At 44.1% G+C, this 26,523-nt stretch overlaps 1 protein-coding gene across 1 annotated transcript in view; it reads left to right on the top strand.

The window, feature by feature from the left end:
* The window catches only part of GHRHR (growth hormone releasing hormone receptor), a 33,085-nt gene extending 11,981 nt beyond the window's left edge, over positions 1-21,104 (top strand). The window contains exons 5-13 of the mRNA XM_083704284.1: positions 4,753-4,850; positions 5,534-5,666; positions 8,613-8,766; positions 9,782-9,842; positions 10,852-10,921; positions 12,186-12,277; positions 14,045-14,174; positions 16,381-16,422; positions 17,950-21,104. Coding sequence (XP_083560410.1) covers positions 4,753-4,850; positions 5,534-5,666; positions 8,613-8,766; positions 9,782-9,842; positions 10,852-10,921; positions 12,186-12,277; positions 14,045-14,174; positions 16,381-16,422; positions 17,950-18,075 — 906 coding nt within the window. The 3' untranslated portion in view covers positions 18,076-21,104. The remainder of the gene's footprint in view (positions 1-4,752; positions 4,851-5,533; positions 5,667-8,612; positions 8,767-9,781; positions 9,843-10,851; positions 10,922-12,185; positions 12,278-14,044; positions 14,175-16,380; positions 16,423-17,949) is intronic.
* The last annotated feature ends 5,419 nt before the right edge of the window (positions 21,105-26,523 follow it).

Below are 26,523 nucleotides of genomic sequence, written 5' to 3'. Positions count from 1 at the left end.
GACCTGCCAGTCTTGGGTGGCCCTGCAAGGCATAGCTCATAGTGCCTTGGAGTTATCCAAACCCCTTCGCCATGACAAGGCAGTGATCCATGCAGGGGAACGTATTTCTTACATCCCCCCCATTTCTTCCAAGAAATTCAGAATAGGGTTTGGTGAGTGTGATCATTTCCTGTTTCTCTCCTTTCAAATCTCAGGTTCTGTTCTGCACATTTCCACACCCGTATGTGATTTATTTTCATCAAAACGGATCAGATTTTAGTGTCACTTTCTAATATACACTTTTGTTTTTCAAAACAATTTTCCATAATGTGATGGTTTTTTGTGTGTTGTATGCGTTGTGTGTGTGTTGTATTTTGTGTGTGTTGGCAGGAGAACGACATTCCAAAATTCCAAGAAAAGTAAATTTTGAAGGATGGCTGAATTTTGGTCCACATATTGCTTCTGGAAGTGTGGATTTGGTCAATTCTGGCTTAAATGTGAACTGAATTAAAATTATCCCCTAGTTCAGGGTGGTGTACGTGGTTTGACAGAGAGAGGGAAAGAGGGAAGGAGAGAGAGAGAGAGAGAGAGAGAGAGAGAGAGAGAGAAATTGGCTTAGGTTCACAGTTGAGTGTGACTCTGAAGCTCTTCCAGTGCTGTTGGACTTTAACTCCCATCATCCCTGACTACTGGGCATGCCAGCTAGGCCTGTTGAGAGCCAAAATACAAGTACATATGGAGGTCCATAAGTCCCCCTCTCCTGATCTAGCCACTACACTGCTTTGGCATTAAATTGCTACCATTCAAAAGGGGTGCTCAGTTTGGCTTCTGACTCAAGAGTCTAGAATGGCGCCATCCTGCCTTCTCCCTAACCCAGGCCTCTGGTCTAAGTCCCCAACATATTCTGAGTAGCCCTACAAGGGCTACTACTCAGCTTCAGCACCACTGGTGTCAGGGAACGGGCGGACAGCTCCCTGTTCTGCTCTGTTGTAAACATCAAAGGCCTTGCTGGTATGAACCATTCCCAGCTCTACCAGCCTCAAGTCTGTGGGAATGTTGTGGATAGTAGGAGAGGATACACTGATTAAATATTATCCTTCCTCACTCACGCTAGTGAGCTAATAGCAGAGCACATTCCCTGTACATTGCAGGAAGCTAGATGGTAGATTCGTTAGAATCTCTTGAGTTAAGCAATCCGGTCTGGCTTGTCCAGATTGGATTTGTTCCTAGTAAATTCCCCTTTAAGGTAAAGGGACCCCTGACCATTAGGTCCAGTCGCGGCCGACTCTGGGGTTGTGGCGCTCATCTTGTTTTATTGGCCGAGGGAAAAGATCAAGGATGGAGTAGCAAAAAATGAAAGGAGTAAAGACCTAGACTGTGGGCAACCTTTGCTCTATAGCAGCTTAAAAAGGTAAAGGGACCCCTGACCATTAGGTCCAGTCATGGCCGACTCTGGGGTTGCGGTGCTCATCTCGCTTTATTGGCCGAGGGAGCTGGCGTACAGCTTCCAGGGCATGTGGCCAGCATGACTAAGCCGCTTCTGGTGAACCAGAGCAGCGCATGGAAACGCCGTTTACCTTCCTGCAGGAGAGGTACCTATTTATCTACTTGCACTTGACGTGCTTTCGAACTGCTAGGTGGATGGGAGCAGGGACTGAGCAACGGGAGCTCACCCTGTCACAGGGATTCGAACTGCCGACCTTCTGATCAGCAAGCCCTAGGCTCTGTGGTTTAACCCACAGTGCCACCCACGTCCCTTAAACTTTCCCTTTCCCTTTAACTCCTTTAACTCCCTCTTTAAAACAATAATGACACAACAGTCTTCTTTTAAAAGTAATAAGAAGTTTATTTACATTCAGTTCACAGCATGACCCCTGAAGGCAGGCTTTAGTTTGTAGTTACAGAAGAGAGTGTGGCTTCGTCCCATGTGGTGAATGAGCCCATGTGCTGCTGGCTGAGAGCCAGCAGACAGCATAAGAGCACCAGGAAGAGTCAAGAGAGAGAAGGGAGAAGGGAAGATGGCTGCGTGACTGGCCCTTTTGTAGGGTCTGCCAGGGTCACGCCCACCTACCTGGTCACACACAGGGGGCGGATGCTCCAGACCAGGTGAGACAGGAAGTCCTCCTGGCTGGAGCAACACTCCCCTGTGTGTCCACTCTGGGCAAACAGGAAATGTTGTATTTGACTGCTCCAGTGATGTTACATCCCACAAAGTCTGGGCTACTTCCTTAGTTTTGTACCAGGGTTGGGAAGCTGTTGCCATCCAGATATTGCAGGTTTTCTCATCCTTGACCGTCTTCCACATGAGCTGGGGTTAGTGTGACACCTGGAGGGCCACAGGTATCCCCAGCCATGTTTTATATTTTTGTTGAACAAAACACCATACGTTTCCTGTCCTGTGGAAGACTGGTCTTCATGCTTTTTTTATATCTTTAATCTGCCAATCTCCTGCTTTTCTTTGGGCCACTCCTACACAGTTGCTCCAAACTAATAGTGGCAGAGCTCTGTTTGGAAAGGAAAGCCCTGTTGCTTAGCAACCCTCTTGGGGACCCCCTGGCGCTTGCTGATGCTGAGACGGTTGGCTCCAAGGCTTCTAAGTTATGAGCTCAGTGGTGTTCCTGCCTCCTCTGAGGTTTCGAAGACTAAAAAACTATCTCTAATAATTGGTATTTCCAAAGCAGGCTGCAGGGAGGGATGTTGAGGTTCAAAACCGTTTGGTTGTTCAGTGTAGAGCACACAATATTTCTGAAGATTTGTTGGAATCTGTACCTGAAGAATTTCAGGAGCTTATGCTTGCTTGTCCCAGATCGTTCATTTGTTTATAGCATGAGAACTGTGGGTTCTAGCCCCACGTTGGGCAAAAGATTTCTGCATTGCAGGGAGTTTGATTTGATGACCCTCATGGTCCCTTCCAACTCTACAATTCTGTGATTCTATTGTATTTGTTTTTACCATTCCACTATTTTATAATTATATGCTCTGTTCATGTGGGTTGTTGTTTTTGTGTTTTTTTTTTAACCTAGTAGTTTCAATATTTAATTGTTTGCTGGAAACCCTCCGGAGCCAAAGAGTGGGATGGCGGCAGTAAACAAACAAACAACCACAAAGGAAAGATTATCCACAGTGGTCTGAAAGGCACACTGTGTTCCCTGTTCAAAAGCGCACATCTTTTTCCAAGCAGTAGAATGGAAATCTGAATTATTGTTGTGGCTCACACGTGTTATTGTTGTCTGCCATTTGCTTATAATTGACCATTAAGCCTCAAATCTGCTTTCTATTTGCAATATTTCAATGCAACGGGAAGTGGGCAGTGTTTTGGAACAGTAGCTAAAGCCCACAGAGAATTGTTAGTTATATAAAAGCATTTATTTTCTTTTAAAAAAATACTTACAAAGTTAGCAAAAAGAAAGAGAAGGGGAAAGAAGTGTGTGTGTGTGTGTGTGAGAGAGAGAGAGAGAGAGAGAGAGAGAGAGAGAGAGAGAGAAAGAGAGAATTTACAAATAGTACTAATAATAACTGTTTAAGAATTGGTGCCTGAGTTTTCATTCTCCATCACTCCCGTTCCCCTTTCCCCTTGTGTTATCGTGTTTCTTTGGTAATTCAATTTTATTAAAGTTTTCCATAATACAATAAAATAGCGGTTACAAAAATTCAAACAAAATAAGTGCAATATGGAGTCCTCTCTTCAAAGTAATTCTCAGTTTGCTCCTCCCAGCTCTCACCTGGTATTTTTCCTTTCTCCTCCCAGCCTCTTACCCTGGGAGACCAGTGTGTCGTGTTTCTTCTGACTGTAAGCCTGTGGGCAGGGACAATCCTGCTTTAATTGGATGTATGTAAGTCACTGTGGGAACCTTCCTGGCTTAAGAGTTGAATAGAAATGCATTAAACAAATAAGAAATATCAAAACCCCACCATCAGTGGGCACAGAAGCCACCAATACTTGTAAGTAAAGGGAAAGGACCCCTGGACAGTTAAGTCCAGTCAAAGGTGATTATGGGGTTGCAGCGCTCATCTCGCTCTCAGGCCGAGGGAACTGGCGTTTGTCCACAGACACCTTTACGGGTCATGTGGTCAGCAGGACTAAACTGCTTCTGGCACAATGGAACACTGTGACGGAAACCAGAGCACACGGAAATGCTGTTTACCTTCCCGCCACAGTGGTATCTATTTATCTACTTGCTTGCTTTCAAACTGCTAGGTTGGCAAGAGCTGGGACAGAGCAATGGGAGCTCACCCTGCCGAATGGATTCGAACCACCGACCTTCTGATCAGCAAGCCCAAGAGGCTCAGTGGTTTAAACCACAGTGCCACCCTCTCCCTACCAATACATGTACCTTAAGTCAAACATATAAGTCAACATACAGCCTCCAGATGTCCAAACAGATATCCACATGAAACTGATGTTCAAATGCAGCCAGGCCAGTGAGGTTCTCAGGCCATTGCATAACAGACAATGGGGCATTTATCCTCCCAGATCATAACTGATGGTGCCCCTCTTTGCAAGAATCTGTTTGTTTGTACATTTGTTGCTCTATTGTAGGACATGTATTCAATCAACTTTAGAATATCTCAGATTCTTTCAAACCATTCTGAGACTGGGGCTGGTGGTGGCGGCTCTCTCCCCCCCCCCCTCCATGATTTAGCCATTTTTATTTTGCAGGAGATAGTTCAACGTTACCGCCAAATCCTTCTCTAGTACGGCGTCTTTCAAATGGTTCAATATTTTGTAATAAGATTCATTCCGCCGATGCCCTTGTTCTCCTTCCATTTCAGCACGCCTACCTGACAACCGTCAAAACCATCTACACTGTGGGCTATAGCATCTCCACCACCTCCCTTGCTATGGCCATCATGGTCCTCATCGCATTCAGGTATTTTCATGGGAACCTGACAGGTAGCAGGCTTTGCTGAGGGAGGGGGGGAACTACAAGAGGTATGTGAATTTAGGAGAATCCCTTCCTCCAAAGGGATTTCATTTCTGCCTGAACATTGGGCTATCTTTTATTACATCAGCTAGACTGGTGACAGCGAGTGACTGTCAGAACCATTTAACACTTAAAGAATCTACATTGGCTCCCAGTATGTTTCCGAGCAAAGTGTTGATGCTGACCTTTAAAACCCTGAATGGTCTCTGTCCCAGTATACCTGAAGGACCGTCCCCACCCCCTTGTCCAGCCCGGACACTGACGTCCAGCTCCAAGGGCCTTCTGGTGGTTTCCTCACTGCGAGAAGTGAAGTTACAGGGAACCAGGCAGAGGGCCTTCTCGGTGGTGGTGCCCGCCTTGTGGAACGCCCTCTCATCAGATGTCAAGGAGCTACACACCTTTTAGAAGACATCTGAAGGCAGCCCTGTATCAGAAAGTTTTAAATGTTCTGTGTTTTTATATGCATTGGAAGCCAGCCAGAATGTCTGGGTACAAATAATAAAATTTTGATGACGACGACAATGATTACTATTACTTAAGTTTACTAGGTAGACAAGCATAGTGTTGACACTGACAGTCTCTTAGCTTCTGCTCTCAGCCTCTTATGGTTCCATGTTCTGCTCCTGCAGGAGGCTCCGTTGCCCTAGAAACTACATCCATGTCCATCTCTTCTTCACCTTCATCCTGAAGACCATTGCCGTCTTCGTCAAGGATGAGGTTCTTTTCAAAACAGAAGATGTTGACTATTGTAGCTTTTCCACGGTAAGGTGTAAAAAAGTGTGACTTGCTTGTATCTCTGGTTTTCATCTGTGTGTGTCATGGCCACATGGGTACCAGGGCTGCTTTCTTCTGCTTGCTCCTTCTCCTAAAACACAAACTATAGCCTGGAAACCTTCTGAAGAACCTAGAAGGGGGGGGGGACACACCAACTGCCTGGCTCTAGCAGAACAAAGCTTCATGTAATCTGGTATTCTGCTTTCAGCTGGAGACAGGGTCTGTCACAGAGTGAGCCGGCAGTAAATCACACCATTCAAAGTCGGAGTTAACATTTTATTAACAAGAATACAATCTTCACAGCCTTGGCTGGGTGTGAGGCCTTAGGAGCACAGCAGCTAAAATTCATGAATCAATTGCTGAGACTGATGGTCCCTGACTCTCCACCACTTCTCTGGGTCTAACAAGACCCTGAGAGGGATGGGAGAAAAACAGCAACTCAGCACTCATTCAATGCCAAATCTATCAAATCAGAATTTTCCAAAACATTTTGTTTTTAGCTGTTTTGGTTTTTTAATCTGTAAACCAACCTGAGTCCCTGTCAGGGAAAAAGTTGTTTTTTTAAAAAGATATATATTAAGATTTTATATAATAAAACAAGTATACAACAAGACAAAAAAAAGGAAAATACATCACAAAGAAACAGAAAAGGACAATAAGAACATAAACAAGAAAAAATCCAATTTTTAACTTAATATCTATATAACCCTCTTTCTTGACTTCCTCGCATCTCCCTTTTTTGTGTTCCCCTTTACACAATCGAGTTCAGCAAATTCTAACCCTCTTTCAAACCTCATTTAAGATTATATATTTCGACCTATTATATCTCCAATTTTTCTTCTCTTTTCAAAATCAATTTTTACCTATTCTTTATAACTTAATTCCTTGTGCCAATTTGTTTAAGTTCGACATAATATTACTCTGGTCTTTCCCCCCTTTTCTTTTTTTTTTTTTTTTTTTGCATACTCCTTTTAACTATATCACTGATGCCATATTCTCTTTAAATCCAACATCATTTTAACATTCAAACATTTTACAATGTTTCTGCAAATAGTCTTTGAACTTTTTCCAATCCTCTTCCATCGACTCTTCTCCCAGGTCTCGGATCCTGTCAGGGAAAAAGTTGGAGTATAAATTTAATAATAACGATAATGATGATAAAATGCAAACCGAAACACAGCTAGTTTTCAATATTCGCACTTATCTGAATTTTGTGATGAACTTCTCCAAACATAAGAACATAAGAGCCTGGAGGATGAGGCCAGTGGTCCATTTAATCCAGCATCCTGTGCTCACCAGATGCCCGAGGAAACCCACAAACAGCCATCACCTCTTTTGGTTTCCAGCAAATTTGGAAGCTTTCTTGCCTCCAACTGCAAACAAGGTTTACAAAAATGCAAATATCAGGGGAAGTAAGGCTTTTTTTTCAGCTGGAACTCACCAGAACTCTGTTCCAGCACCTCTCAGGTTGGGCACCATTGCCGTTCTAAGAGAACAAGGGAGGCATTCATGGTGAGTTCTGGCACTTCTTTATCTAGAAAAATAGCACTGGGAGGAAGGAAACATAAAAAAGGAACTTATTCGTAAAAATAACATACAAAATGCATTATATTAGGGGAAACTGCTTGTGGAAACGTGTGCATTGATGAAAGAAAATTGCACTCTTCTTCTTCTTCTTCTTTGGTGATCCCTCGTAGCCGAGTAAGATTGTCTTCCATAAACACGGTTTTAAGAATGAGTCCGTAAGTGGCTGTGGAGGCCAATTCTGGATCCACACGTCCTTCCACAGTGGGGACATTGGTTTCCGGGTGGGAGTTGATCACGGTGTGGATTTGCCAAGCGTTCCTTCCTCTTAGCATGTTTCTCCCTTGCGTCCTGAGTTCGAGTGTCTTCCAAGCATGTGACACCTTTGGTAAAGGCTGTTCTCCAATTGGAGCGTTCACAGGCAAGTGTTTCCTAGTTGTCGGTGTTTATACTACATTTTTAAAGATTTGCCTTGATAGAGTCTCTATACCTCTTTTGTTGACCACCAGCATTACGCTTTCCATTTTTAAAGTCCAGAATAGAGTAGTTGCTTTGGAATATCATCAGGCATCCGCACAACATGACCAGTCCAACGAAGTTGATGTTGAAGAATCGAGGCTTCAACACTGGTGATCTTTGCTTCTTCTAGTACACTGGCATTAGTTTGCCTGTCTTCCCAAGTGATGTGTATTTTTTTTCCACCGTTGATGGAATCTTTTGAGGAGTTGGAGATGGCGTTTATAAGTGGTCCGTGTTTCACAAGCATACAGTAAGGTTAGGCTGACGAATCTTTTAAAAATAAAATTCACAAATTGCTGCAAAATGTGGAGAATTTGAAAAATGAGAAACGGATATGTTCCAAATCTACAAATCCTGCACATGGATGCTGTTAGAACTGGGGTGAGGAACCTGTGTCCAAATGTTGTACTCCAGCTGCCATCAGCCCCAGCAAGCACAGACAATGGCCATGGGTTATGGGAGTTGTAGTCCATAATACCTGGAGGTTTTTTCCTTTGCTTTCAGATTTGAATGAATGTTTCTACCCTCTCCATAATTTCCTTCTGAAGCTCCCCCTGAAACTCAGGGGTAGTTTGTGCAATATGGGAGCCTATAGTTTGTGCAGTCAAGGCACCTATAGAAGGGTTCTGGGTTTGTTTGGTTCTTGTTCATATTATGTCTTTTGTGTTTCTGTTTTATATTTCTATTCCGTGAACTGCCATGAGATCTCTGATGAAGGGCAGTATGCAAATTGAAGAAATAATAGTAAGAATAACAACACACACACACACACACACACCTACATACACACACACACACACACACACACACACACACACACAACCAAAAAAACCAAAGCAATGCCCTACAAATGAAGGTGTTCATTGAAGTTTCACTTTCTGTGTTCTTTAGACCGAATGCAAGATCTCGGTGGTTTTCTGTCAATATTTCACAATGGCTAACTTCATGTGGCTGCTGGTGGAAGCTCTCTACCTCAACTGCCTGCTGCTGTCGTCCTTTCCCCATGGAAGAAAATATTACTGGTGGCTCATCCTGTTTGGCTGGGGTAAGTGAGGAGGACTTGCAGCAGTGGTGGACCTCAGGCTGGCAAGCCAAATGCTGTTCTCCAAGCCACCCCAAGTCTGGCCCCTAGACGTTTCTCCAGACCACTCCCCTCACTAACTCTGCTTCACCCCCAAGTGCTTTTGCCTGGCTGGAATTTGCCCTTGAACTCTTATCCTGTGCACGCTGCACATTACCTCATAAATCCCCGGAACGCGCAGCAGCCAACAGCAGTCCTACTCCAGTGTAAAGCCTCAGATCTGGGCCCATAACCTCAATGTCAGAATCGGGGATCAAAAAGGCCAGTTGGCTTGGCCCCGGCTGGAGCGTCGCCCCTCAGCCCTACTGCTGCGGAGATCCATCAACCTCTGCTCCAACATGCAGAGCTTGCAGAGTTGGGCACACTTTACTCAGCAGTGTAAACTGCACAACAGAAGAGGCTTGAGGCTGTAGACACATACTAAACTACGCATTTATTATACATAAATCAGGGCAAAGAAAACATGGCATCTCTCCTTGCCGTCTTCTTGGAAAGAGACAGAAAACAAAAGCCATACAGAGCGGAAGTTCCTCTCACGCCAGCAATCTGTGCTGGAATGTAAACAGACATGTGACATGTAGCAATCCCATGTCTGCAGCAAAGGGTGGAATGGAATCCCAACACCAGGCACCCGAGCGGCTATCCCATGCCTGGGAGGGCACCCTCCGCACCACACTCCCCGTCAGGAGCATGTCATGCCCCCCTCGGGAGTGCGCCCACCCTGGGCAGCACGGGCATATGCACCACCGCTGTCTGGATGTTGCTAGACTACAACTCCCATCAGCCCCCAACAAGCATGGCCAGGGATGATGGGAGTTGTAGTACAGCAACATTTGGAGAGCCAAAGGTTCATCACACCTGCTCTAGAGACACAGATCAAGGATCTGTCCCCTTAACAAGTAGGTGGTTGGTTTTGGAAAATTATGTGGGTTGATTGCATCCATAAAAATCACCATGTCCTCTGTTTTCAATCCTACAGGTGTTCCAACGTTTTTTACCATACTGTGGATATTAGTCAAGGTGCATTTCGAAGACATTTCGTGAGTCATGTCCTGTGTTCAGATTCATAAAAATGAGGGCGGGGGGAAGGCACAGGAAACAAGAAAGTAATCCAGGCTTCCAGAAATACTGGCCCACCAAGCAATGGATCTATGAGCCATGCATGGTTACTCACCTTGGAGGTGCTCATCTGCTTTTTGGTGGTCAACCTGCTATTGCAAACGTTGCAAGTGGTGGCTGTTGACCTGTGTTTGGATTGTAGTGTGTGTGTGTGTCACAAGATGTGCAGGCTTAAAGTGGTCAAATTAGTGTTGGGCTGATGCTTAACACACACAAAAATCCAAAAAAATTGTCTGTGGGATCATTATTGCTCAGGTAAAGAAGAAGAAGAGTTTGGATTGGATACCCCGCTTTATCACTACCAAAAGAAGTCTCAAAGCGGCTAACATTCTCCTTTCCCTTCCTCCCCCACAACAAACACTCTGTGGGGTGAGTGGGGCTGAGAGACTTCAAAGAAGTGTGACTAGCCCAAGGTCACCCAGCAGCTGCATGTGGAGGAGCAGAGATGCGAACCCGGTTCCCCAGATTACGAGTGTACCGCTCTTAACCACCACACCACACCGGAAGTCCCTTATGGCATTTCTCGTCTCAGACCCTCCAAGTGTATCTGTCTTCCAGGGACATCCCTGATTTGGGCAAAGCAGTTTTTAAAAATACACAATAAAATGCTGGCAAATTTTGGGGGAGGACTTTTTAATCAAAAGAGATTGTAAAATGATGCAAAAATGAGACAAAGCAATTGAAGACTGCCTTGTTTAGAGGGTGCCACAGGTCAGCTGTGTTGCACATATAAGCACTGTCTTCCCACATTTCATTCCTGCCAGCATCTGTCACCTGAGGCAGCTGTCTCTGTAAAATAGTAGGACCACCCCCCACTCCACCAATACCAATGGAGAGGGAGACACAAGAGGAACGATAAATAATTCAGTCATACAATCTTCAGAAAAGATTGCACATTCATTTGCATTAACCATTGCATGTTCTTTCCAGTTGCTGGGATGCAAACCAAGGTTCTCCTTACTGGTGGCTAATCAAAGGACCCATTATCTTTTCTGTTGGGGTATGTATCCTATTTGCCTTTTTGTACACTTGAATGGGGACGCGGGTGGTGCTGTGGGTTAAACCACAGAGCCTAGGACTTGCCAATCAGAAGGTCAGTGGTTCGAATCCCCGTGATGGGGTGAGCTCCTGTTGCTCGGTCCCTGCTCCTGCCCACCTAACAGTTCGAAAGCACATCAAAGTGCAAGTAGATAAATCCCGGCGGGAAGGTAAACGGTGTTTCCGTGTGCTGCTCTAGTTCGCCAGAAGCGGTTTGGTCAGGCTGGCCACATGACCCGGAAGCTGTACTCTGGCTCCCTCGGCCAATAAAGTGAGATGAGCGCCACAACCCCAGAGTTGGCCACGACTGGACCTAATGGTCAGGGGTCCCTTTACCTTTTACCTTTACACTTGAATGGTGGGATGTTCCGGCTTTCATAACTGTGTGTGTGTGTGTGTTAAGGAGAGAGAGAGAGAGAGAGAGAGAGAGAGAGAGAGAGAGAGAGAGAGAAGTTCAAAAACTGCTAACACTTCATCCCAGTCTCTGTTGATCAAGGCCTTTTTAAATATTGCCTACAGCTTAGTCTTATCTGGTGGTTCTAGTGGTTATTTGGTTGTTGTTGTTAATGTCGTGGTTTATTGCAGAGTAAGCCAAACCTTCTCGGAAGAGGGTTTTCTGAGATTTTTTTTTTCTTTTTAACTCCCATAGAAAAAGAGTGTGCTTGTATTGGATATGAACTTTTGTATATCTTTGGGCAAGTATCAATACAGTCATACCTCGGGATGAATACGCTTCAGGTTGAGCGTTTTCAGGTTGCCCTCCGTGGTGACCTGGAAGTAACGGAACATGTTATTTCCGGGTTTCGTCGCTCGCGCATGCGCAGATGCTCAAAATGATGTCACGCGCATGCACGGAAGTGGCCAAACGCGACCCGCACAGCCGCAGATGCGCAGTCGCGTCTAAGATTCCTTTCAGGATGCGAACGGGGCTCTGGAACGGATCCTGTTCGCATCCAGAGGTACCACTGTAAATATATCTGAAAAGAAAAGAAAGAAAACGAGTGTGTTTTTCAGAATATGATTTGAATATTCTCCCCCATTCCCACAAAGCAGACCCTCAGCACTCAAGATCATTTCTCCATCCAGAACATTTTGGGGGATATATTTTAAATCTGGTGAAGGGCGGCCAATCAATCCATCAATCAATAAAAAAAAAAATATTGTCTTAACATTAACTGTGCTCTCTTCTTCCCTCTTCCCCTCTCTCCTCCCTACATCTGGGACAGGTCAACTTCATTCTTTTTATCAACATCATCAGAATCCTGCTGAAAAAACTGGACCCGGGACATATCAGTTTCAACAACTCATCTCAGTACAGGTGAATTGAGTGGAACCAGTCAGCATGAAGAAGGGCTGGCAGGCGGTATACTGTGAACATATTTTTGAGCAGAGGGCTTAGAGAAAGATCTAAGGCTCCTATGAATTTGGAATGGGGTGAAGGTAGTGGAATGTTTCTTTTTCATTCCTTAATTCTAGAACATCTGGGGTGGGGGTGTGACACATTGGGAATGATTGTTTATGTACTATTTTATTTATTTCAGGCATTAAAAAAAACAACAACCCTACTCTTTGGCTAAAAAAGCTCCTAGAATGGCATGTACATTCAGTAATGAGGCAGTGTCTGCTCCCAGGCTTGCAATCTAAGAGGCACAGCACAAAAGGAAAAAAAGGGAGGAGGAGGGGGGAGGAAAAACAAGGAAGCCAAGGCACTTAGTTCTTAGTTATAAAACTGGAGCATAAACAGTTTGAGGAGAGGAGAAGCCAAATGTTTCTAGTCTCTCGGCCAGTAGTGTGGTCCTGCTCTGGACCTCTCACTCTGCCTGAGTGGAAGAAAGCTTAGGATGGAAGGGAGTTCCTTTAGCAAATGTACAGGATTCATGGCCACAGAGTATGAGGGAATGGAGCACTGATCCACCAATCTCAGCCAGTCCCCACTGTGGCACACAAGGTCCCCGGATGTTTCACCGTCTATTGATCCCTGTGCCACCACTTTATTTTTCGCTGTCACCACCCAGGCTCTACCTGGTACAATACCGAGTCCAGTCAGGGTCAAATTGGAAGATAAACTTCTGTTTATTTATTGCAATTTAACAAGCGTGTGGTTTCATAAACTGTATTGGTCAATTACAATCATGGGGTGCCTATCCAGACCTAAAACTTCTGCTACCTGCTTTCCCTCACTAAACCACCTCTCAGATATTTACTTGTCTTCCTAGCTCCTGTTCCTGACTCAGCTTATTTCGCTACACTAACTCAACCTACCCACAGACTCTATCCCAATTCACTCCCACTCCAACCAACCACCCAACTCCCAACGAACTCCTCCCTTCGCCCCTCCCAGAGCTGGTTTTATAGTCCCTCTGACTCCACCCCCTGGGTCCTGATTGGGTAACCTGTTTAACTATTTCACCTCCAGCACTCTCATATGTTAACGTCACACCCACCTGCCTCTTTACTTACAACCAGCGCAGGAGGTGCTAATGGCTGCACCTCCTTGTTAGCTGTTATGTACTGAGTTGAATAGGATCCAAAAGGCAGCAGTCTGATTGGTCCTAGATCAATAGGATTCAGAATGCAGCAGTCTGATTGGTCCTAGAACAATAGGACCCAGAATGCAGCAGTCTGATTGGTCCACAGGAGCCACCCAATCCAGCTCCAGGTGGAAGTGAATCCGCAACCTGATTGGCCTACAGGAGAATCCCAGAATTAGCCAATCACGTGGGGCCCATTGTGTAAATAATGTATATAATGCAGACATTCTGGGGGAACTTCCATTCCTCCTCACCACTATGAGCTGAATAAAGAGCATGAAATCCACTCTCGACTACGAGTATATTTCATTAGCGCAGCCTCCCATCAACAGATAGGCAGTGGGAACAAAGCTAGGATCTGTTTGCTTGTTGTTCCATTAGCTCACATTCCACCATTTGGCAGCTCCCCACATTTCTTGCCTTGCCAGATCCAATGGGCCCTGACCATCACTTTAGATCAATTGAGATGCTGGGAGCGCCATCTTGTGCCCGTTTTTTGTAAGCCAGGGTGTCATGACCGTGTTTTTCCTCCCGATTTCTCCTCCCAAACCCAGGCGCCTCTGTAAGTCGACTCTGCTCCTCATCCCTCTGTTTGGGACACATTACATCATCTTCAATTTTCTTCCCGATTACGCCAACGTGGGGGTCCGGCTCTCCCTGGAGCTCTGCATTGGATCATTCCAGGTGAAGTATGGACTTAAGGGATTTTACAAGTATGCTTTGCCACTGTTGAGTTGTTTTTATTATTATTTATTTATTCACTTTTTCCAGTCAGTACAAACACCAAACTAAAAAGACATGTACAAGAAAAAACCATAATAACAATAATAACACAAATTGACAGCGCAAATTTAGATACAGTAATACCCCTATGCCTTGTTGTTGTTGTTTAGTCATTTAGTCTTGTCCGACTCTTCATGACCCCATGGATCTGAGAACGCCAGGCACTCCTGTCCTCCACTGCCTCCCACAGTTTGGTCAAACTCATGCTGGTAGCTTTGAGAACACTGCCCAACCATCTCATCCTCTGTCGCCCCCTTCTCCTTGTGCTCTCCATCTTTCCCAACATCAGGGTCTTTTCCAGGGAGTCTTCTCTTCTCATGAGGTGGCCAAAGTATTGGAGCCTCAGCTTCAGGATCTGTCCTTCCAGTGAGCACTCAGGGCTGATTTCCTTCAGAATGGATAGGTTTGATCTTCTTGCAGTCCATGGGACTCTCAAGAGTCTCCTCCAGCACCAGAATTCAAAAGCATCCATTCTTCGGCGATCAGCCTTCTTTATGGTCCAACTCTCACTTCCACACATCACTACTGGGAAACCATAGCTTTAACTATACGGACCTTTGTCAGCAAAGTGATGTCTCTATGCCTACTCCTTGTTTATCACCCTTCTCTCCCCCCTCTATTTCCCACTGTTATCTGCCTTGTCACTTAGATATTCGCTCCAAATTTCTTTGTATTTATCCATTCTTATTTTGCGTCGACAAGCAATTCCTTCATATGTAGCTGATCTGTCCATATTATCAATCCATATGCTCAGTTGAATCTTTTTGTGACTCTTCCAATTCATCAAAACAAGGTTTTTTTGCTTCTGATATAGCGCGAAACAACCACTTTTTTTGACCCCCTGAGATCTTCCAAGTTTCTGGAATATAATTCAGAATTAAATTCGGTTCCCCTAAATAACAGTTTCTTTTTATTACTTTTGCTATAAATATTGCTCCAGAATGGTCTGATTGTCAGGCAGTTAATCAACATATGTATTAAGTTCGCTTTTTTACTCCCACATCTCCAGCAATTATCTGCACTTGTTATTTTCTTCTAATATAATCTTGCTGGAGTCCAGTTGACTCTAAATACTATCTTCTGTTGAATAAGTCTGAGCCTTAAATCCATAGAGGCTTTTTCTATTGATTTCATACTTGTCTCCCATGTATCATTTGTTATCTGTACTCCTAGGTCTTTACTCCATCTTTGTCTTTCATATTCTAAATCGTATTTCTTCCTGTTAAGTAAAGTTTTATATAGTGCAAGTGTAGGATTTTTTGTTTTTGTTGCAGAGATTAAGTCTTGTAGCAGCATGGGTGTTTCCGATGCTGCTATAGCATCAGGGCCTGCTAATCTTAGATTTAGAAGGCTCATCTTGGTTTGTAATCACAAGTTAGCTCACTGCTGCTGCTCTCAGACTGAATTGCTCACACAATTCAGGGTATCATCTAAATCAGGGTTGAGGTACATTTGTCTCTTCGACTTCCATCAGCCCCAGCCATATTTTCTGGTAGAAGAAGAAGAAGAGTTTGGATTTGATATCCCACTTTCTCACTACTTGAAGGAATCTCAAAGTGGCTAACATTCTCCTTTCCCTTCCTCTCCCACAACAAACACTCTGTGAGGTGAATGGGGCTGAGAGACTTCAGAGAAGTGTGACTAGCCCAAGGTCACCCAGCAGCTGCATGTGGAGGAGCGGGGAAGCGAACCCGGTTCACCAGATTACGAGTCTACCACTCTTAACCACTACACCACACTGGCTCTCAATCATACCTCATGTTATATTTCCTTCATGTTACTTTTTTTTCAGATTGTGTCCCGCGGTGACCTGGAAGTACTGGAAAGGGTTACTTCCAGGTTTTGCCTCAAATTTGGTCCTCACCAAGGACACCATATTACTAAGGTCCATTCCTGTCAGGGGCATATTACATCTTAAGGGAGGGGGACCGGAGGAGGGTGTGGGAGAGGGACTGTGGTGTGGTTTTGGGGAGGAGGCATGGCCAATGGAGAATCCCAAGGACCAGATAGAGAAGTCTAGAGGAATCCAATTGGCCCACAAACCTGAGTTTCTCCAGCTGCCGGTTTAGTAATTTGATTTCTGTATTTTTTCCTCCTTGTTATACAGGGCTTCATTGTTGCTGTTCTGTACTGCTTCCTAAATCAAGAGGTAAGAAGAGCTGGGGCTGTGGACTTTGCAATATTTTGCCTTGGCTGCGTTTTCAGGGAAGTAAAGGCTTGCGATTCCCATGACCACAGCAGAAAACAAAATTGAGCGATTCAAAATCCGGCCAGGAAATCCTAAGTGCAACAAGACACAGAAGCAGAGAGTATAAACCAGGCTTCCTCAAGCTCAGCCCTCCAGATGTTTTTGGCCTATAACTCCCATGATCCCTAGCTAGCAGGACCAGTGGTCAGGGATGGTGGGAATTGTAGTCTCAAAACATCTCTAGGGCTGAGGCTGAGGAAGCCTGGTATAAACCCTTCCCTGTTCTCATCTTTGTGAGGATGTGGCCCTCTCGTGGTTACACAAATTATTGCTTCCCCCAGCCTCCAACATCAGCATGGCCATAGAATGATGTAATTGTAGAGTTGAAAGGGACCCCGGGGGTCATCTAGTCCAACCCCCTGCAATGCAGAAATCTCATCTAAAGCATCCCTGACAGATGGCCACCCAACCTCTGCTTAAAAACCTCCAAGGAAGGAGAGTCCACCACCTTCTGAAGGAGTCCCTTCCACTGTTGAATAGCTCTTTACTGTCAGAAAGTTATTCCTAATGTTTAGTCGGAATCTCCTTCCTTGTAACTTGAAGCCATTGGTTTGGGTCCTGACCTCCAGAGCAGGAGAAAACAGGATTGCTCCATCTTCCAAGTGACGGCCCTTTCAACTCTGTGATTTTGTGATTCTGTGATTCAATCAATCAATCAATCAATCAATCAAAATGACCTGATGCTATGGAAGCTTCTGCTTATTTCCTTCTATATATTTATATGCTGCTTAATATCACAATAGTCTCTAAGGTAAAGGTAAAGGGACCCCTGACCATTAGGTCCGGTCGTGACTGACTCTGGGGTTGCAGCGCTCATCTCACTTTATTGGCCGAGGGAGCAGGCATACAGCTGCCGGATCATGTGGTCAGCATGACTAAGCCACTTCTGGCGAACCAGAGCAGCGCACGGAAACACCGTTTACCTTCCTGCCAGAGCGGCACCTATTTATCTACTTGTACTTTGAGGTGCTTTCAAACTTCTAGGTTGGCAGGAGCAGGGACCGAGCAATGGGAGCTCACCCCATCGCGGGGATTCGAACCGCCGACCTTCTGATTGGCAAGTCCTAGGTTCTGTGGTTTAACCCACAGCACCACCTGTGTCCCTCAGTCTCTAAGGTAGATAGATATTAAACAGTGAAACTAAGAAAATAATAATGATGCAACACTAGAAAAATGATAAAGTCCCCCCAAATTGCCCACTGTGTTTTCTGATGCCAACAGTTGACACCTCAACTTTTGCATTTGTTGGCACTGACAAATTTCAGTCAAAGTGTAAAATAGCTAAGAATAATCCAAAGGTTTTAGGTTTATTCCTTCTGTGCTTGACATATAACAAATGTCACCGACAGAGCTTTGCACTTTTACTCTGGCTGTGTCTGAGAACTGAAATGGCAGCTTTCTCGTAATGGCAGCTCTTTGATTTTCAAGGTACAGGCGGAAATTTGTCGGAAATGGCGTGGCAACAGCTATGGATTTATGCCGATTTGGAGGAAGAGGACAAGGTGGACCGTGCCATCGAGTTCTGGCATCAAGATGACAACCTCGGTGTGTTAGGGGTGACTGATAAGGCGAAAGGAAACAGGAAGGACCAGAAGAAAGGAATGTGGAGCTTGGGAAGATGTTGTCACCCAGATTCATCACTAAGCTGAGAGTTAGTTCTCCAAACCAAGCACCTCCATCACTTAAAGATTGTGGTTTCAGCATAGAACATTATCACCTTCTCATTTCTCAGATTTTGGATCTCTTGCACCTGCCACTGAAGTGGAAATGATGGTTAAGAAATCTCCATTGTTGCTCCCCCCCTCCTCAAATTGTGGTATACAGAGCGCTGCATCTTGCTTATTTCAGCTCCTTTGTTTCGCTTTGTGGAATAGACCATGGCTCAAGCCCCTGCTTTGCAAGCAAAATTCAACCATTGGCGAGATCAGAGAGCAGATTATTGACTTGGATTTGATTTAATATTTGTATTCTGCTTTACCAGCGACAAATGTTGATCTCAGGGAGGCTCCCAATAATCACAAAAACCTTGAAAACACACAAACGTCCCAAACATTGCAATAGCTATGATATCAAGCACAGGTAAAGTTAAAGGTACTCCTGACCGTTAGGTCCAGTCGCGGATGACTCTGGGGTTGCGGCGCTCATCTCGCTTTACTGGCCGAGGGAGCCGGCGTACAGCTTCCGGGTCATGTGGCCAGCATGACTAAGCCACTTCTGGCAAAACCAGAGCTGTGCACGGAAACACCATTTACCTTCCCACCGGAGCGGTACCTATTTATCTACAACATCACCAGATTCATCCAAACAATTAATACAATTTGATAAAGCCGTAGTAACTCATGGTGTTACCAGGATACTTCCTAATCACAATATGGAAACTTACTCCAGAACAAAAAATAAAATAAAAATAGATTAGCTGTGCCCTATTGAGATGTGAAAGGGGTAGTCAAGATGCGGCTCTAGAGATGAACTACAACTCCCATCACCCCCAAGTATTGGCCCTGCTGTTTGTGGCTGATGGGAGTTGGAGTCCGCCGATTGGACACCATGTTGGCTATTCCCCAACCCTCAAATGTATGTCCTGGTTCTCCTTTATATAGGGGAAGAGGTTGCTCATCTCGTCTCATGGTCACGCCAGTCCATTTGTGGGCTGGTAGAGTCACCGCAAGCCAGGACTCTAACACAGGGATGAGGGACATGGGACCCACTAGGCCAGCGTTTCACAAACTTGGGTCTGCAGTTGCTTTGGGACTACAATTCCCATCATCCCTGACCACTCGTCTTGTTCCTGCTCCTGTACCCAGAGTGGCGCTTGTCCCAGGGGGTGTGGCACACGCCCTGGTGGTGTGCGGCGAGCGGCGCATGCCCTGGGGGGTGTCACCAATCGGGGGTCAGCATTTTGTCACCCCCCCTTTGGAATGGTACCTGGAATGGACCACCCCCACCCCCTGGAATGCCCCTGGTCTTGCTAGCTAGGGATGATGGGAGTTGTAGTCCAAAAACATCTGGAGACCCAAGTTTAGGAAGCCAGTTGCTAGATGTTGAGGGACTACAAAACCCCTCACCCCATGACCATTGGGAATGCTGCCTGGGGCTGATGGGAATTGGAGTTTGAGAACATCTAATGTCCTGTCCTGTGGACATTCCGGCAACTGGAATTCAGAGTCATTCTGCCTCCCAGCCACTAGGGTTGGTGGCCCTTGCTGATTTGCACCTCCACAAATTTGTTTCATTTTATCACCCACAAATGGTGCATTGAATTCTGGGAGGCCATTTTGGCTCAGCGTGGATTTTCGGCTCATCCCTACGAATGCTTTACTATCAGAATTGCAACAAGATTCCAGAAGCCAAATTGTGGAAATGACTTTATGGCAACAGGCCACCACATCCAGTTCGGAGGGGACATTTCAAGGACATTTCTCACAGCTTTCCATTTATCCAGTTTCAGCCTGGGTCAACATTGGCTGTTTCGCCCTCTGTGAAGTGCAGAATAAGCCGTAATCTTCAGGAGAGGACGGCTCCGTGGAATGGACTCCATGGGAATGGACTCGATGTTGCCATAGCAATGCCATCCCTTACAGTTCCCTCCAGACATCTGGAGGAGGGAACATGATCGTTAATCATAATTAGGAGGGCGTTTTGGGTTAATATGCGCAGGGAAGGTTGAGGGTTTTCAGCCGAGAGCACCTGGGGGGAAAATATACCACAAATTTAAGTGGCGGTGAGCATTAGATTTATCATGTAAATGTAAATGTCTCCTGAGGAAAGAGTTCCCCCTAGCTGAGGGCCTTATGTAATGTGCGATGTGTAAGGAACAGAATTAATTCAGAAGGCTTGTCATATGAAAACCCCCAGGCAATTAATTGAGTTTTTAAACCCAGACAACAGAAATTATCCAGCTTCAATATGATTACTTCTCTCCCCATGATGCGATAAGGCTAACAGCCTGACATTGTCTGCATTGTTTAAAACAATCCAGATTTGGAAATGTGTCGCTGAGGCTCCCGGAACACAAATTTGATGTGCATATTTGAATCGCCGCAGATATATCATCACAGACAATTTCTGCTTCTGTTTCGCCCCGCTAAATTCGTTTTGACTTCAGTGTGGTCTGGCCTCTGAGTAAGCTAGCATATGATTCAGCAGCCATGGAACCCAATCCTCTGGGTGCTATTTACCCATGAGTAAGCCCACCTCTGCTCAATGGAGCCTACTCCTGAATAAATGTGTTTAGAGTTGTAGTCTAGGATCTGTCGAACTCAAGGGGTCCTGTGAGTAAATGTGGACAGGGTTGGATATGTTTGCATCAAGAATTGATTGGAAATTGTGGGAAAGTACTCACCCTTACTTGTTAAAATATATGTCTGCCATGAAACAAAAGAAGCATACCAAATGAATTTGCTTTCACAATTTCGTGTGTGTTTGTTGCTACAAGGTGCATGTCTGAACCTGCGTATGTGTTCACCACTCGTATAGACCTGGCATCCGCTCTTGAGAGGAATGCAACATTTTGACATGCGTCCACTTAAAAAAATGTGTGTATACCTTTAAAACTTGTGCCTAATAAAGAACTTGTCACACCAGGAAGTAGAAAAGAAGTTGCTTTATTACTCAGGAATGAAAGAGCCAGAGCATATCTGTGCTGCTTTAGTCACTGGCATTGCAAATCATGGGCAGAAAAAAATATTAGAAACATCCAACTACCAGACTACCAAAAACAACTATCAGACTTTTAGATGACATCTGAAGGCAGCCCTGTTTAGGGAAGCGTTTAATGTTTAATTGTTGTTGTTGTTTAGTCGTTTAGTCGTGTCCGACTCTTCGTGACCCCATGGACCAGAGCACGCCAGGCACTCCTGTCTTCCACTGCCTCCCACAGTTTGGTCAAACTCATGCTGGTAGCTTCGAGAACACTGTCCAACCATCTCGTCCTCTGTCGTCCCCTTCGCCTTGTGCCCTCCATCTTTCCCAGCATCAGGGTCTTTTCCAGGGAGTCTTCTCTTCTCATGAGGTGGCCAAAGTATTGGAGTCTCAGCTTCAGGATCTGTCCTTCCAGCGAGCACTCAGGGCTGATTTCCTTAAGAATGGAGAGGTTTGATCTTCTTGCAGTCCATGGGACTCTCAAGAGTCTCCTCCAGCACCAGAATTCAAAAGCATCAATTCTTCGGTGATCAGCCTTCTTTATGGTCCAGCTCTCACTTCCATACATCACTACTGGGAAAACCATAGCTTTTACTATATGGACCTTTGTTGGCAAGGTGATGTCTCTACTTTTAAGATGTTGTCTAGGTTTGTCATTGCTTTTCTCCCAAGTAGCAGGTGTCTTTTAATTTTGTGGCTGCTGTCACCATCTACAGTGATCATGGAGCTCAAGAAAGTAAAATCTCTCACTGCCTCCATTTCTTTCCCTTCTATTTATCAGGAGGTAGTGGGACCAGTGGCCATGATCTTCGTTTGTTTGATGTTGAGCTTCAGACCATATTTTGCGCTCTCCTCTTTCACCCTCATTAAAAGGTTCTTTAATTCCTCCTCACTTTCTGCTGTTGGAAGCTGCCCAGAGTGGCTGGGGAAACCGAGCCAGATGGGTGGGGAATAAATTATTATTATTATTATTATTATTATTATTATTATTATTATTATTATTATTATTATTATTTATTATCCACACACCTAGGGGAAGTAGTGTAGGGATGTGCCTCAACACTCACACTAAGGGGGAAAACAGGGGAAATGTATAGGCGACGTGGATTTTTTGTCTCGTTTGTTTGAAGCCATTGTCACTGTGGCCAATGTCACAAATGAGAACATACCACGAAACTGGTAAAACTACAAAAGCGCATAGCAGTAGTCCAAGCAGGAAATAACCAGAATGTGTGCCACTCTATTGAGACAGTGTGCAGGCAGGTAGGGTCTCAGCTGGCGTACCAGTTGAAACTGGCAGACAGCTGCCCTGGACACAAAATTAACCTGCATTTCCATGGATAGCTGTGAGTCCAAAATGACTCCCAGACTGCACACCTGGTCCTTTAGGGGCACAGTTACCCCTTTCAGGACCAGGGAGTCCTCCACACCTGCCTGTTTGGTTAGGAACACCTGAAGAGCCTTCTTAGATCAGGCCAATGGTCCATTTAGTCCAACATCATATTCCCACAGTGACCAACAAGCCCGTAAGCAGGAGCCAGAGTAAAAGAGCATTGTATCCTTCTGTGGTTCCCAAGTTACAGGGAACCAGGCAGAGGGCCTTCTCAGTAGTGGCGCCCGCCCTGTGGAATGCCCTCCCACCAGATGTCAAAGAGAAAAATAACTACCAAACTTTTAGAAGACATCTGAAGGCAGCCCTGTTCAGGGAAAATTTTAATGTTTAATAGGTTATTGTATTTTAGTGTTTTGTTGGAAGCCGCCCAGAGTGGCTGGGGAAACCCAGCCAGATGTGCAGGGTATAAATAATAAATTATTATTATTATTCCCAGTAACTGATTGACAGAAGCATGTTGTTTGTGACAGAATAGGTAGAATGTAGCCTTTGAGGCTACATAAAACCTAAGCTGACACTCCCAAATTATTTTTAAATGATAATAATTTAAGATTCATTGAAAAATATTTCCAGCCCATTTTTCATTACAAAAAGAACCGCAAAGTGGGCCCCAAGCACAATAAATTCAAATCTTTATCTACAAACTGTAGATTAAGACAAACCTTAAATCAATAGTGATGTGGAAGTTAGATACAGCTGCCAGCAATTACATCAGTGAACATACAACAAATTAAGCTGAACTAAACACCGGCCATAGTTGGAAAAGGTAAAACCGCAGAATCTGCCGACATGTTCTACTGAGTTAAGTGAATTCAAGGCAGAAAGCAAAAAATATTGCCTATGGATGTTTGCATGTCATTGGATAATCTGATCTAAAGTTGCAGTAAAGAAAAACAAACAGTAACTGCGGCATTTCAGCGGAGGCAAATAATTGTATTTATATACGAATGTATTTTTAGGCTGCCTTTCAAGGTGGCTCATAATAGATAAAATACAAAAACAACCATGCAAGAAATAAGCGAAATGAAAGCACGGCAACTATTTAAAACGCAGCAAATTGACAGGAGATGAGACATTATCATTATAGCTTATTATGCCATTATAGCGAAAAGATTCAGGATGATGGCATCAGCAGCCAGTAGCAAAGTGGCGCTACTCTCCCAATACAAGATTCCTCTTTTTATATATATATAAAATTTTTATTAAGGTTTTTACATTACTAAAAATAAAGAAAAAGAAAAAAAAGAAAAAATACAAAATAAAAATTGTTAAAAACAATCAATCTTTCCATCACATTATTTTTCATTTACTTGTTTCTCGGACCTCCTCATACCTCCCTTTTTTGTATTCCAAATCAAATTATTAATTCAACTATTTCTTTCCCTCTTTACGCTACCCAAATCTTATTTTTAAATTATTACAATCATAATTTTTACTTGTATAAACCCGTTTTTTCATACTCTTTTAACCCATTACAGCTAGAAACCACTTAGTTCCAATCCAACATTATTCTAAAATTCCTTAATTTTGCAATGTTTCTGTAAATAGTCTTTGAATTTCTTCCACTCTTCCTCCACCGACTCTTCTCCCTGGTCTCGGATCCTGCCGGTCATTTCCGCCAATTCCATGTAGTCCATCACCTTCATCTGCCATTCTTCCAGGGTGGGTAGATCTTCCAGTACTTTGCGATAAGTATTCTTGCTGCTGTTGTGGCATACATAAAAAATGTTCTATCCTTCTTTAACACCGATTGGTCAACTATGCCCAGAAGAAAGGCCTCTGGTTTCTTCAGGAAGGTATATTTAAATACCTTTTTCATTTCATTATAGATCATCTCCCAGAAAGCCTTAATCCTTGGGCACATCCACCAAAGGTGAAAGAATGTGCCTTCATTTTCTCTACGTTTCCAACATTTATTATCGGGCAAATGATAAATTTTTGCAAGCTTGACTGGGGTCAGGTACCCACCTATCCAATACAAGATTCCTGTGCTGGCTTGTGTAAGAGGCACAGCATTCCTCTGAGGCAGAAATTCTGGAGACATATGAAGATAAAGCGTGGAGATGGGGAGAAGCTGGAGAATCGGAAGACCACTGGAGAACTTTACTTGGAGATCTGTGTGCTGCAGGACTTTGGCAAGTGGACTTTATACTTGCTTTGTGAGCTTTGCCTAAGCAATGGCTTTGAAAGCGAAAGCCCTCTCTGGGCTCAGAGAGAGAGAAGACGTCCTCAAGCAACTGTTTATATATAGTGTGTTTTGTGTTTGTTGTTGTTTAGTTGTTTAGTTATGTCTGACACTTTGTGACCCCATGGACCAGAGCACACCAGGCACTCCTGTCTTCCACTGCCTCCTGCAGTTTGGTCAAACTCATGCTGGTAGCTTCGAGGACGCTGTCCAACCATCTCATCCTCCGTCGTCCCCTTCTCCTTGTGCCCTCCATCTTTCCCAACATCAGGGTCTTTTCCAGGGAGTCTTCTTTTCTCATGAGGTGGCCAAAGTATTGGAGCCTCCGTTTCAGGATCTGTCCTTCCAGTGAGCACTCAGGGCTGATTTCCTTCAGAATGGATAGGTTAGACCCCAAGGTGGCTTTCACCTATGGAAGCGAAAGCATTGAAAAAACTCAATATGGAGGCCAAGTGGCCAAAATATTGGGAAATTTTAGAACAGGAAGGTGACAAATTGAAATTGCAGAGCTATGAGAAGCTTAAAGAGAAGGTGGGAGACTGGCTACACTATTTTCAAATAAGAGAGGTCTTTAACCAGGATAAAAAAAGTGGGTTTCCAGGTGAAAAAATCAAAGTTAGAGACAGAATTGTTAGAACCCAATGTTAAGATTCTATCAAGAATGTATAATTTGCTGCTGAAATGGAACACTGAGGAAGAGACTGTAAAATCGGCAATGATAAAATGGGCACAAGATATAGGTTATAACATTATGTTTGCTGATTGGGAGAAGTTGTGGACCACCAGGATTAAATTTACGGCATGTAATGCCCTAAGAGAGAATATTATGAAAATGATGTACAGGTGGTACATGACCCCAGTCAAGCTTGCAAAAATTTATCATTTGCCCGATAATAAATGCTGGAAATGTAAAGAAAACGAAGGTACATTCTTTCACCTTTGGTGGACGTGCCCAAGGATTAAGGCTTTCTGGGAGATGATCTATAATGAATTGAAGAAGGTACTTAAGTACACTTTCCCTAAGAAACCAGAGGCCTTTCTCCTGGGCATAGTCGGCCAATTGGTGTCAAAGAAAGATAGAACTTTCTTTATGTACGCTACAGCAGCAGCAAGAATACTCATCGCAAAGCATTGGAAGACACAAGACCTACCCACTCTGGAAGAATGGCAGATGCAAGTAATGGACTATATGGAAATGGCGGAAATGACTGGCAGAATCCGAGACCAGGGAGAAGAGTTGGTGGAAGAAGAATGGAGGAAATTTAAAATTTATTTACAGAAACATTGTAAAATTTTTGAATGTTGAGGACATTGAAATGAACTGAAGGGGTTCTAGCAATAAGGCAAAAAATAAGATTGGATTGATAATAGAAAAATTAATTGGATATGAATTTGCTGAACAATTTTTTAAAAGGGATACAAAAAAGGGAGGCGTGAGGAAGTCAGGAAAATAGGTGAATCAAAGATGAGAATTTAAAAAGAGGGATTTTTGTTTTTTCTTTTTGTGTATTTTTTGTGTTTTTCTTGTGTTTTTTCTTTTTCTGTATGTTGTTACTCTTAAAACTTAATAAAATATTATATATATATATAAAAAAACAGAATGGATAGGTTAGATCTTCTTGCAGTCCATGGGACTCTCAAGAGTCTCCTCCAGCACCAGAATTCAAAAGCATCCATTCTTCGGCGATCAGCCTTCTTTATGGTCCAGCTCTCACTTCCATACATCACTACTAGGAAAATTTAGGAGCTTAGAAAACTGTTTGGTCACATCTGTATTGTGTAT

Source organism: Podarcis gaigeae, assembly GCF_964106915.1.
Source record: "Podarcis gaigeae genome assembly, chromosome: 12".
In the NCBI taxonomy this organism is placed as follows: domain Eukaryota; kingdom Metazoa; phylum Chordata; class Lepidosauria; order Squamata; family Lacertidae; genus Podarcis; species Podarcis gaigeae.
The sequence above is the reverse complement of the archived record's forward strand: the minus strand, read 5'-3'. Positions and strand labels throughout refer to the sequence as shown.